This window comes from Oncorhynchus clarkii, chromosome 21 (genome assembly GCF_045791955.1).
Source record: "Oncorhynchus clarkii lewisi isolate Uvic-CL-2024 chromosome 21, UVic_Ocla_1.0, whole genome shotgun sequence".
In the NCBI taxonomy this organism is placed as follows: domain Eukaryota; kingdom Metazoa; phylum Chordata; class Actinopteri; order Salmoniformes; family Salmonidae; genus Oncorhynchus; species Oncorhynchus clarkii.
In genome coordinates, this window is record NC_092167.1 from 29759974 (window position 1) to 29773714 (window position 13741).

Below are 13741 nucleotides of genomic sequence, written 5' to 3' on the forward strand. Positions count from 1 at the left end.
ACCTTATCGACCACCCTAGACTCACTTCAGTTTGCATACCAACAGGTCCACAGACGATGCAATCGCCATCACACTGCCCTATCCCATCTGGACAAGAGGAATACCTATGTAAGAATGCTGTTTATTGACTACAACCCAGCATTCAACACCATAGCACCCTACAAGCTCATCATCAAGCTGGAGGCCCTGGGTCTCAACCTCGCCTGTGCAATTGGGTCCTGTCCTGGACTTTCTGACGGTCTGCCCCCTGGTGGTGAAGGTAGGTAATAACATCTCCTCTTCGCTGACCCTCAACAATGGGGCCCCACGAGGGTGCATGCTCAGCCCCCTCCTGTACTCCCTGTTCACCCACGACTGCGTGACAATGCATGCCTACCAACTCAATCATCAAGTTTTCATACGACACAACAGTAGTGGGCTTGATTACCAACAACGACGAGACAGCGTACAGGGAGGAAGTGAGGGCACTCGGAGAGTGGTGTCAGGAAAACAACCTCACTCAATGTCAACATAACAAAGGAGATGATTGTGGACTTCAGGAAACAGCATCCCCCCCATCCACATCGATGGGAAGGCCAAAAAGATCCTCAAGGACAACAACCACCCCAGCCACTGCCTGTTCACACCACTACCATCCAGAAGGCGAGGTAAGTACAGGTGCATCAAAGCTGGGACCAAGAGACTGAAAAACAGCTCAAGGCCATCTGACTGCTAAACAGCTATCACTAACTCAGAGAGGCTTCTGCCTACATTGGGACCCAATCACTGGCCACTTTAATAAATGGATCACTAGTCACTTTAAACAATGCCACTTTAATAATGTCTACATATCTTACATTACTCATACCATATGTATATACTGTATATTATACCATCTATTGCACCTTGCCTATGCCACTCGGCCATCGCTCATCTATATACATATCCATGTACATATTCTCATTCACCCCTTTTAGATTTGTGTGTATTAGGTAGTTGTTGGGAAATTGAGATTATTTGTTACATATTACTGTACTGTCGGAACTAGAAGCACAAGCATTAAGCGACACTCGCATTAACATCTGCTAAACATGTGTATGTGACCAATACATTTTGATTTTCATTTTTGGTAATTATCCCTAATCTAAAAAAAATAGATTTCTCAGGTGCCAGCACACCTCTTTCTCATTTGTCAGCCATGTGCAAGGTTCTAGGGGGTCTAAATAACTCAACTGGCTAGTCTACCTGTCTGTAAAGAGAAGGGCGGGCTGCACACTGATCTAGCTGCTCTGATTAGATGGAGCTGTATTTTTCCGTCCACTCGCTTCATAATTTCACATGATCACTTTTCCTGCATGTTTTTGGTCTGATCATTTAGATTACTGCTGCCTGCTACTATGATAAAACACATGGCAAGGACATTTGCTATCAATGTGTATAATATAAAATTTGTCTGCCTGCTATAAATTGAGGATAAACGCATGAATACACACCACAGGAGGTTGGTGGAACCTTAATTGGGGAGGACTGGCACGTTGTAATGGCTGGAGCAGAATAGTTGGAAAGGTATCAACATCAAACTACATGGTTTCCATGTGTTTGATGCCATTCAATTTGCTCCATTCCAGCCATTATTATGAGATTATCCATAGATTATACCCGTGTAATAGTTTGATTTCTAAATGTATACCTGATGTTAACCAGTGAACTAGAAACGGAATCCATTTTACACTTATTTTGTAGTTTGCATAATGCTGTGTTCTGGACTGATTTGAAGCTATTTCTTGGCAACAAAATGCATACAACCATTTAAATATGCAAATTGTACATATATTGTTTTTAATACAAAATAATACAAAAAAGTTCCACGCGCGCATTCTAGTCACGTGACCCTATCAGCTTGCCCGCAGCGTCACGAGGTCACGAGAGAGTTCACTTTCGGTTCCCTGGTAAGAATGGTCGAAGAACAATTGTAAGTGCCTGAATCATGTTCATTGGAGATACCGGTATGGCAAGGAATGGGACAGGCTAAATAAGAATTTGTGAAATACGGTGTCCTCTGTAATAGACGTAAGGTATGTGCGGCAATGTTTGTATTGTCAACGCCTAGCGCCACAAGGTGCGCTTGCGCTGCTATTATGCCACCTATGATAGCTAGCTAATTAATTAACTTTAGCTAGATAGCTAACGTTAGCGCTCTGAACTACAACATTCCATGTAGGTCAGCGTATTATATTTATCATATACATATATTTGAACTCAGCTGCTTTTGTTTTGAGCCATTGCACTTGCATACAAGACGTAGCTAGATGTCTCCAGTATCGTTGACGATGAAAGAGTTAGCTAGCTACAGTGCATCTAAAGAAAGGGAGATGTCATTTACGGTGCATTCTTCGGAAAGTATTCAGACGCCTTGACCTACTCCACATTTTGTTACGTTACAGCCTTATTCTAAAATGTATTACACCCCCCCCTTCAATCTACACACTCAATAATGACAAACCCAAAAAAGGTTGAGACATTTTAGCAAATTTATTAAAAATAAAACACAAATGTTATTTACATAAGTATTCAGACCCTTTACTACTCAGTACTTTGTTGAAGGACCTTTGGCAGTGATTACAGCCTCGAGTCTTCTTGGGTGTGACGCTACAAGCTTGGCACACCAGTATTTGGGGAGTTTCTCCCAGTCCTTTCAGATTCTCTTAAGCGCTGTCAGGTTGGATGGGGAGCGTCTCTCTCTACACAGCTATTTTCAGGTCTCCAGAGTTGTTAGATAAAGGTTCAAGTCTGGGATCTGACTGGGCCACCCAAGGACATTCAGAGACTTTTCACAAATCCACTCCTTGGTTGAGTGCTTAGGGTCGTTGTCCTGTTGGAAGGTGAACCTGTCTGAGGTCCTGAGTGCTCTGGAGCAGAATTTAATCAAGGATCCCTCTGTACTTTGCTCCATTAATATTTTCCTCGATCCTGACTAGTCTCCCAGTCCATGCCGATGGATAAACTTCCCCACAGCATGATGGTGCCACCACCATGCTTCACGGTTGGGAGGGTGCCAGGTTTTCTCCAGATGTGATGCTTGGCATTAAGGCCAAAGAGTTCAATCTTGGTTTCATCAGACCAGATAATCTTGTTTATCATGGTCTGCAAGTCCTTTAGTTGCCTTTTGTCAAACTCTTAAGCGGGCTGTCATGTGTCTTTTACTGAAGAGTGGCTTCCGTCTGGCCACTCTACCATAAAGGCCTGATTGGTGCAGAGATGGTTGACCTTCTGAAAGGTTCTCCCGTCTCCACAAAGGAACTCTGGAGCTCTGTCATAGTGACCATCAGGTTCTTGGTCATCTCCCTGACCAAGGCCCTTCTTCCCCGATTGCTCAGTTTGACCATGATGCCAGCTCTAGGAAGAGTCTTGGTGTTTACAAACTTCTTCCATTTAAGAATGATGGAGGCAACTGTGTTTTTGGGGACCTTCAATTCAGTTTACCACAGGTGGACTCCAATCAAGTTGTAGAAACATCTCAAGGATGATCAATGGAAACAGGATGCACCTGAGCTCAATTTTGAGTCTCATACAAAGGGTTTAAATACTTGTGTAAATAAGGTATAGAGGTCGACCAATTATGATTTTTCAACGCCGATACTGATTATTGGAGGACCAAATAAAGACGATACCGATTAATTGGCCAATTCTTTTATTTGTAATAATGACAATTACAACAATACTGAATGAACACTTATTTTAACTTAATATAATACATCAATAAAATCAATTTAGCCTCAAGTAAATAATGAAACATGTTCAATCTGGTTTAAATAATGCAAAAACAAAGTGTTGGAGAAAAAAGTAAAAGAGCAATATGTGCCATGTAAGAAAGCTAACGTTTCAGTTCCTTGCTCAGAACATGAGAACATATGAAAGCTGGTGGTTCCTTTTAACATGAGTCTTCAATATTCCCAGGTAAGAAGTTTTAGGTTGTAGTTATTATAGGGATTAAATGACTATTTCCCTCTATACCATTTGTATTTCATTAACCTTTGACTATTGGATGTTCTTATAGGCACTTTAGTATTGCCAGTGTAACAGTATAGCTTCCGTCCCTCTCCTCGCTCCTCCCTGGGCTCGAACCAGCAACACAATGACAACAACCACCATCGAAGCAGCGTTATCCGTGCAGAGCAAGGGGAACAACTACTAGAAGGCTCAGAGCGAGTGATGTTTGAAACGCTATTAGCGTGCGCTAACTAGCTAGCCATTTCACTTCGGTTACACCAGCCTCATCTCGGGAGTTGATAGGCTTGAAGTCATAAACAGCGCAATGCTTGACACACAATGAAGAGCTGCTGGCAAAACGCACGGAAGTGCTGTTTGAATGAATGTTTACACGCCTGCTTCTGCCTACCACCGCTCAGTTAGATACTTGTATGCTTGTATGCTCAGTCAGATTATATGCAACACAGGACACGCTAGATAATATCTAGTAATATCATCAACCATGTGTAGTTAATTAGTGCTTATGATTGATTGTTTTTTATAAGATAAGTTTAATGCTAGCTAGCAACTTACCTTGGTTTACTGCATTTGCGTAACAGGCAGTCTCCTTGTGGAGTGCAACGAGAGGCAGGTCGTTACTGTGTTGGACTAGTTCACTGTAAGGTTGCAAGATTGGATCCCCTGAGCTGACAAGGTGAAAATCTCTTTCTGCCCCTGAACGAGGCAGTTAACCCATCGTTCCTAGGCCATCATTGAAAATAAGAATGTGTTCTTAACTGACTTGCCTAGTTATGGTTAGGTACAGTCGTGCAACGATTGTGCTTTTTTCACAAATGCGCTTTTGTTAAATCATCCCCCGTTTGGCGAAGTTGGCTGTCTTTGTTAGGAAGAAATCGTCTTCACACAGTTCGCAACGAGCCAGGTGGCCCAAACTGCTGCATATACCCTGACTCTGTTGCAAGAGAAGTGACACAAACAAATTCATGTCAGCAGGCAATATTAACTAAATATGCAGGTTTAAAAATATATACTTGTCTATTGATTTTAAGAAAAGCATTGATGTTTATGGTTAGGTACACGTTCGAGCAACGACAGTCCTTTTTCGCGAATGCGCACCGCATCGATTATATGCAACGCAGGACCCGCTAGATAACCTAATAATATCATCAACCATGTGTAGTTAACTAGTGATTATGATTGATTGATTGTTTTTTATAAGATACGTTTAATGCTAGCTAGCAACTTACCCAGGCAGGTGGTTAGAGCGTTGGACTAGTTAACTGTAAGGTTGCAAGATTGAATCCCCGAGCTGACAAGGTAAAAATCTGTCTTTCTGCACCTGAACAAGGCAGTTAACCCACCGTTCCTAGGCCTTCATTGAAAATAAAAATGTGTTCTTAACTGACTTGCCTAGTTGAGTAAAGGTGTAAAATAAAAAATTGGCGAAATCGGTGTCCAAAAATACCGATTTCCGATTGTTATGAAAACTTGAAATCAGCCCCAATTAATCAGCTATTCCGATTAATCGGTCGACCTCTAATAAGATATTTATATTTTTTATAAATCAGCAAACATTTCTAAAACCCTGTTTTTGGCTTGGTAATTATGGGGTATTGTGTGTAGATGGATGAGGGAAAACTATTTAATACATTTTAGAAATAGGCTGTAACGTAACATTCTGTAAAATTCAAGGGTCTGAATACTTAACGAATGCACTGTATGAAATGGTGAGTTATGAGGCTACTATCGGAATTGAAATTGGCCAATTTCTTTTGTCATGCAAAATTTGAAAATACAAGTAATCACTAGCCGGTGGGCTAGTTGTGCGCATTTTCTACTGTTCTAGTCCTGTCTGAAAAGTAGCCACGGGCTAGGGGACTAGCTTAATTTCCATCCCTGTTCGTTACGTCTTGCAATGAAACCGTTTACTGTTCATGGCAAACAGAAACAAACCAAACGAAACCTGGAGGGACCAACATTCATTTGTCCAATGGTAACTGGTGTTCAAAGGTAAAATCTTTTCCGTTTGGAGTAAACGGTTTCAGTTGCAAAACCTTTTGCAACATCAACCTAATGAATACACCCCAGCAGATATTCAACTACGACCACAAATTACCTTTGAATTTTAGGTTTTGTCAGCAAGTTCAGAGCTGGGTGACTCATCTCTTACACTTTTCATCCAACATCTACAGTGTTTATTGGAAATGAGAAGATAAAAGTTTAAATCTAGTTATGTTTTAAATTGCCAAATGTGTTACTACTTATCTGATCACCTCGAAATACTCCAATAACCATGTTTTATATTAGAGGGACATAAACTCCTATCAACGTTGAATTTTTCTCTACAAACCACACATACCTTGGCTCTTCCCCCTCTCACATCAGCTCTCTTCCTTTCCCCCTTTTTCTTCCCATCTATCAGCTTCCTCCCCTTCCCATCATGGCTACCTCCATGGATCAGTCCACTGTTCTTGAAGATGAGCTCACCTGTCCCGTGTGCTTGGACCTGTTCCGGGACCCCCACCTGCTGCCTTGCGGCCACAACTTCTGCCTCCTCTGCGTCCGCCGCCTCAAACGCCAGGCAGAGCGGGGTCGCTTCCGTTGCCCAGAGTGTCGCGAGAGCCACCGCTGCTCCGCAGCCTCGCAGAAGAACTTCAAGCTGGCCAACATCGCCGATGACTACCGCCTCCGGGGACAGGTATGTGTGGTGGTCTGGGGCCATTTTCACAAAGCATATGAGTAGTAGTGCTGATCTAGGATCAGTTTTACCTTTTCAATCTTGGATCAGCACACCTACTCTGAGACGCTTGATACATATGGCGCTTGGTCATAGAAGTTGTGGTAAAAGCAGAAAAGTGAAGTTGATCAGTTTATAGTAGGATTGTCAAAGTTAATGAGTGATGTTTATTGGCGTAATTCTTTTTGACGTCGTTAATTGCGTCTCCATTTGTTCACCGCATGAAACCTTTTAAGTGCACGTGTTTCCGCCTTGACCCTTTTTAACCCATAAGAGTCTAAGCCGGGGGGGGGTTCTACTAAGCTATATGGAATTGTTTTAAGCTCGTCTTACCAAGGATCATTTTGCTTTTTGAATTTTACGACCCCTTGGGAAAATAAATACATCTAATTATTTGATGAAAAAATATTTTTTCAGCTTCACCATATGGAACCAGGGGCGTAACTTTTGTTTTAGAAGAGGGGAGGACATAACCTGGCAGGGGGTCTGAATTACTTTTGCTCCCCTAAAATGGGGGGATGATATACAAAAAGTGCTGTAATTTTAAACGATTCACCTGATATGGATGGAAATACCCTCAAATTAAACCTGACGGTACTTACTTTGACTTCATAGTCATTGTTTGTTTTCAAATCCAAACTTGGTGTATTGAGCCGAAAAATAAATGACTTCCCAATAATTATGGAGGGCACTGTAATTCAGATCACAGGCCTAATAGTACTGTAGTGCTCTTTTAACTTGCATACAATATAGCTGGATCACCCCATCCTGCCCCTAGGGGTCCACCGCCCTTCAGCGTCCCAACACACCCCACTCAGCTTTAGGATTTTAGTGAAACATTTATTATTGGTTTCAGGTGTGTTACTCCAAGGCCAGAGTGACAACCAACAGTATGGCAGACCCCCAGGGCCAGGACTGAGCCGCCCAGCAGCTAGGGATTGCATAAATAGGTATCTCCCCTGACATGGGCATGTTTTCAATAGACTCCTTTTGTCGTACAGTATTCCATATAAGGCATCCAGAACTTACGAAAGTTGCACAGTATACCCTTAATCGTGTAATAAATCAAATCTAGTGAGGCATCACATTTCTTCCATCTATTGTGACATTGCGCGAGGATAACCAACCTTAAAATTAATGCCAATGCAATTAGTCACTATAAATGCTAGTGTTGTGTCGTTGACTATCATTAAATGTGAAGACTGTATATTATCAAATCAATTCTCTGTGTGATTTAAACTAATCATGTAACTTTTTATTTAACTGGGAAGTCGGGGCACCATGGGAAAATGTTTGGTCTTTATTTCCCAAATGAACTCTTACGATATTTTCATGTCTTATCGACTACAGTCAATTTTCCCATTTAGAAGGCAAACATCACATTACGTCTTTCACAAATAGTTTAATATTTACTCATTCATTTTATACAACATTGAGGTAGAAAACTAATAACTGAGGAATGTACACTTCCAGAGATACCATTATCCTGTCCTACTGCCTTTCCCGATGTCACAAAATAAAACAACTTCGACAGGATTGTTATTTAAATACCCACGGACTATTCCCACATTCTCCAAAATATTAAAATTGTTTAGTCTTAACGTCAACAGTGAAGAGGCGATTCCGAAATGCTGGCCTTTTAGGCAGAGTTGCAAAGAAAAAGCCATATCTGTCCAGTGTCTGTGTTCTTTTGCCCATCTTAATCATTTATTTTTATTGGCCAATCTGAGATATGGCTTTTTCTTTGCATCTCTGCCTAGAAGGCCAGCAACCCGGAGTTGCCTCTTCACTATATACTATTTAATGAAGCTGCCAGTTAAGGACTTGTGAGGTGTCTGTTTCTCAAACTAGACACTCTAATGTACTTGTCCTCTTGCTCAGTGGTGCACCGGGGCCTCCCACTCCTCTTTCTACTCTGGTTAGAGCCAGTTAGCGCTGTTCTGTGAAGGGAGTAGTACACAGCGTTGTACAGTCTTCAGTTTCTTGGCAATTTCTCACATGGAATAGCCTTCATTTCTCAGAACAAGAATAGACTGACGAGTTTCAGAAGAAAGTTCTTTGTTTTTGTCCATTTTGAGCCTGTAATCAAACCCAAAAATGCTGATTCTCCAGATACTCAACTAGTCTAAAGAAGGACAGTTTTATTGCTTCTTTAGTCAGGACAACAGTTTTCAGCTGTGCTAACATAATTGCAAAAGGGTTTTCTAATGATCCATTAGCTTTTTAAAATGATAAACTTGGATTAGCTAACACAACGTGCCATTGGAACACAGGAGTGATGGTTGCTGATAATGGGCCTCTGTACGCCTATGTAGATATTCCATAAAAGATCGGCCGTTTCCAGCTACAATAGTCATTTACAACATTAACAATGTCTACACTGTATTTCTAATCAATTTGATATTTTAATAGACCAAAAATGTGATTTTCTTTCAAAAACAAGAACATTTCTAAGTGACCCCAAACCTTTTAATTTATTTATTAAAAAATCAAATTTACCCCTGTTTTTCTTTCCAATTCCATGGTATCCAATTGGTAGTAGTTACAGTCTTGTCTCATCGCTGCAACTTCCGTACGGACTCGGGAGAGGCAAAGGTCGAGAGCCATGCTTCTTCCGAAACACAACCCAACCGAGCCACATTGCTTCTTGACACAATGCCCATCCAACCCGGAAGCCAGCCGCACCAATGTGTCGGAGGAAACACTGTACACCTGGCGACCTGGTCAGCGTGCACTGCGCCCGGCCCGCCACAGTAGTCGCTAGTGTGCGATGAGACAAGGATATCCCTGCCCGGCCAAACCCTCCCTAACCCGGACGACGCTGGGCCAATTGTGCGCCGCCCCATGGGCCTCCAGGTCGTGGCCGGCTGCGACAGAGCCTGGACTTGAACCCAGAATCTCTGGTGGCACAGCTAGCACTGCGCCACCCGGGAGGCCCGTGACCCCAAACTTTTGAACAGTAGTGTATCTGTTTCCATTCATCAATAGTGTCTCCCAGATCTTCCTCACTTTTTTGTTTTACATGTTTTGTGTCATCGGTAAAATCCTCTATCAACCCTTGATACGGTTTGGAAATAGTCTGACAAACCTCTAAAGTTTATCTTTGAATCTTCTGGCTTGTCCAGTATTTGCTGCACAGACAGAATAAAGTGTTGCATCTGCCAAAGTTCACCTCAGCGCCGTCAGACTGGTCTTCCCAGGTTGCCTGACCCTCCTGAGACCCCTGTCACTGTTTGAACCTGCTCAGATGAGGCATGACAAAGATTGACCTTGGTGTACATTATACATTATATTATCCAAAAATAGAATCAATGGTTCAATAATTGAAATTACCATTATTCCCCGATTCTACACAGTAGCCTGCCCTTCAACTCAAGATTGGAGCTTTGTATCCATTCACTGGTTGTTATAATATACTGCTAAATTAACCTGAGCTCTGCAGACTGGTCTTCCCTGGCTGTCTGACCCTGCTGGGACACTTGTCACCATCTGATCCTGCTAAGACATGATGAGCATAGTGTTGTGTACTGACTGTGCACCATGACAGTGAAGCCTGTAGCGCTGTTTATACCGTGTCGGTGTGAGAAGTATGGAATTAGCTAGGGAAACTGACAGATTAATAACGTTACATTGCTATACTGACTAAGAAATCTCACATTGTGCTCTCAAAAATTGTCAGAATATCGGTCTTCAATTGTTTTGCCGCTGGTTTCATCGTTTGATTCTGACGTAGTGGGATTGAGGCAAAAATAATAACTAAAGTTATTGAAAACTAGCCAAGTTAATTTACTTCTGTTGAAATGCGACAAAACAAAGGCTACAAAACATTTCTATACACATAAGCTGTTAGATACAGCTACCTGACAGATAGCTAGAGGCTGGAGCTAAACTGGCTGTGGTAACTACTAAGCTAGCTAGCTAGTTAATTCACTTCAGTTGAGAGGGGATGAAACATGTAATGCATTAGCTAACGTTACATGTCAGTTACACTACCAACTCAGCACTGCTAATAAATAAAAACATTTATATTAAGTCAAACAGCATATCTTTGTCAGTGATTTCAGTCAAATAAAGAGTAGCCAGTTTCTGCTCTGCTTGCTTTTACAACTCTGAGAAAAAGCACAACACACACAGGCAACAGCTGCCTCTGTTCGCACACTCTGTGATGTCCGCACAGTCCTAAATCCTGCCGGCATGTGCCAAAGAGTCTACCCGACCACTCTGATACCAGTGCCACTTTTTGTATCACAGTGCAATGATTAAACTGGGGGGGACAAATGCAATTTGAGAATGTGGGGGGGTCATGCCCCCGTCCGTCCGTCCATCTCCAGTGAAAGTTGCTCCCCTGCATGGAACAGACGATTGTCTGTAATTTTTTTCTATGTGTATTTAACCCCTTATTTTTGTCAGTCTCCGTATATACAGTGCCTTGCGAAAGTATTCGGCCCCCTTGATCTTTGCGACCTTTTGCCACATTTCAGGCTTCAAACATAAAGATATAAAACTGTATTTTTTTGTGAAGAATCAACAACAAGTGGGACACAATCATGAAGTGGAACGACATTTATTGGATATTTCAAACTTTTTTAACAAATCAAAAACTGAAAAATTGGGCGTGCAATATTATTCAGCCCCTTTACTTTCAGTGCAGCAAACTCTCTCCAGAAGTTCAGTGAGGATCTCTGAATGATCCAATGTTGACCTAAATGACTAATGATGATAAATACAATCCACCTGTGTGTAATCAAGTCTCCGTATAAATGCACCTGCACTGTGATAGTCTCAGAGGTCCGTTAAAAGCGCAGAGAGCATCATGAAGAACAAGGAACACACCAGGCAGGTCCGAGATACTTTTGTGAAGAAGTTTAAAGCCGGATTTGGATACAAAAAGATTTCCCAAGCTTTAAACATCCCAAGGAGCACTGTGCAAGCGATAATATTGAAATGGAAGGAGTATCAGACCACTGCAAATCTACCAAGACCTGGCCGTCCCTCTAAACTTTCAGCTCATACAAGGAGAAGACTGATCAGAGATGCAGCCAAGAGGCCCATGATCACTCTGGATGAACTGCAGAGATCTACAGCTGAGGTGGGAGACTCTGTCCATAGGACAACAATCAGTCGTATATTGCACAAATCTGGCCTTTATGGAAGAGTGGCAAGAAGAAAGCCATTTCTTAAAGATATCCATAAAAAGTGTTGTTTAAAGTTTGCCACAAGCCACCTGGGAGACACACCAAACATGTGGAAGAAGGTGCTCTGGTCAGATGAAACCAAAATTGAACTTTTTGGCAACAATGCAAAACGTTATGTTTGGCGTAAAAGCAACACAGCTCATCACCCTGAACACACCATCCCCACTGTCAAACATGGTGGTGGCAGCATCATGGTTTGGGCCTGCTTTTCTTCAGCAGGGACAGGGAAGATGGTTAAAATTGATGGGAAGATGGATGGAGCCAAATACAGGACCATTCTGGAAGAAAACCTGATGGAGTCTGCAAAAGACCTGAGACTGGGACGGAGATTTGTCTTCCAACAAGACAATGATCCAAAACATAAAGCAAAATCTACAATGGAATGGTTCAAAAATAAACATATCCAGGTGTTAGAATGGCCAAGTCAAAGTCCAGGCCTGAATCCAATCGAGAATCTGTGGAAAGAACTGAAAACTGCTGTTCACAAATGCTCTCCATCCAACCTCACTGAGCTCGAGCTGTTTTGCAAGGAGGAATGGGAAAAAATGTCAGTCTCTCGATGTGCAAAACTGATAGAGACATACCCCAAGCGACTTACAGCTGTAATCGCAGCAAAAGGTGGCGCTACAAATTATTAACTTAAGGGGGCTGAATAATTTTGCACGCCCAATTTTTCAGTTTTTGATTTGTTAAAAAGTTTGAAATATCCAATAAATGTCGTTCCACTTCATGATTGTGTCCCACTTGTTGTTGATTCTTCACAAAAAAATACAGTTTTATATCTTTATGTTTGAAGCCTGAAATGTGGCAAAAGGTCGCAAAGTTCAAGGGGGCCGAATACTTTCGCAAGGCACTGTACTTCCATGTATTTCTTTCAACTGGTACCGGGGGACCTTCAGACTAGTCTTGTGAGGCTTGTGGGAATCCTAGAGCAAAACAACCGACATATACGTGTTTGTGAGAGACTCACCTTTCCACAGACGGTTAGTGTGTAGCCCAAACTGTTTGGACGCTACAGACACAAGTTGGCAGATCGTCTGTACTTACTTCAGACAAGTCCCAAGATGCTTGTGGGGGTCGTAAAGCAAAATGGAGAACACAAACATGTTCGTGAGAGTCTCATCTTTCCACAGAGGGGTCATAAACTGTTTCAGATGCTACAGACGATTTGACAAACACTGCTCTAGCTCTGTCACCTTTAACTGCATTGAATTTAGGGGGTTAAGCGCAGAACAAAACACAGCTACAGTCAATGCTTGCGCCTTCAGCTACATCGCTGAAGTACCGTGTGCCTCCAGGCAAAATCGTAAAAGTTATGGCTAATATTACTAGAGCTATGTTTTCTTTCTGCTGTGGATTCGTGCTTATGTCGAGGGCCATTTTAAATGACCCCGAAGTCGCTAAACAAGCAATATTGTTTAGCTAGTAATGTTACTTAGCTAGCTAGCCAACCGGATAACTTGACCTTCCTGTGCACATTTGGATGGCACAGGAATGACTGAAATGGAATAGGTTACTCAAAGAGATGCTTCAAAGGTAGGTTGCATATGCAACAGTGGGGTGTGTATGATTGTGTGTGTGTATGGGAGAGGATGTGTGTGAGTGGGTTATCTGAACAGTGCATATAGTTAGTGTTTTCATAACATTGTTGGACAAGTTTAAAAGCTCTTTGTATCCATAGAGCCAATTATTTTTTCTAATAGTCACACTCATTTAGAAGGCCTGAAGCTTTAACAGTACTTAAAGGTGTGGGTGTGTGAGAGAGTGTGTGTATGTGCTGTGCGCGAATTACACTTCAATAACATTAATGAGAGGGAATAGGCCTACTTAAACACTGGGA

The 13741-nt window shown here is 42.0% G+C and overlaps 1 protein-coding gene across 5 annotated transcripts in view; it reads left to right on the plus strand.

Annotated features, from left to right (window-relative positions):
* The first annotated feature begins 1901 nt into the window (after positions 1 to 1901).
* Positions 1902 to 13741, plus strand: part of LOC139378853 (E3 ubiquitin/ISG15 ligase TRIM25-like) — a 35080-nt gene continuing 23240 nt past the window's right edge. Inside the window, exons 1-2 of one of the 5 annotated variants that reach the window (XM_071121404.1) lie at positions 1902 to 1928; positions 6392 to 6667. In XM_071121404.1, the coding sequence (XP_070977505.1) occupies positions 6410 to 6667 (258 nt within the window). In that variant the 5' untranslated portion in view covers positions 1902 to 1928; positions 6392 to 6409. Of the gene's footprint in view, positions 2055 to 4568; positions 4664 to 6391; positions 6668 to 13741 lie in introns of those variants that run through there. The other 4 variants (XM_071121402.1, XM_071121407.1, XM_071121403.1 and 1 more) reach the window with 4 other exon arrangements.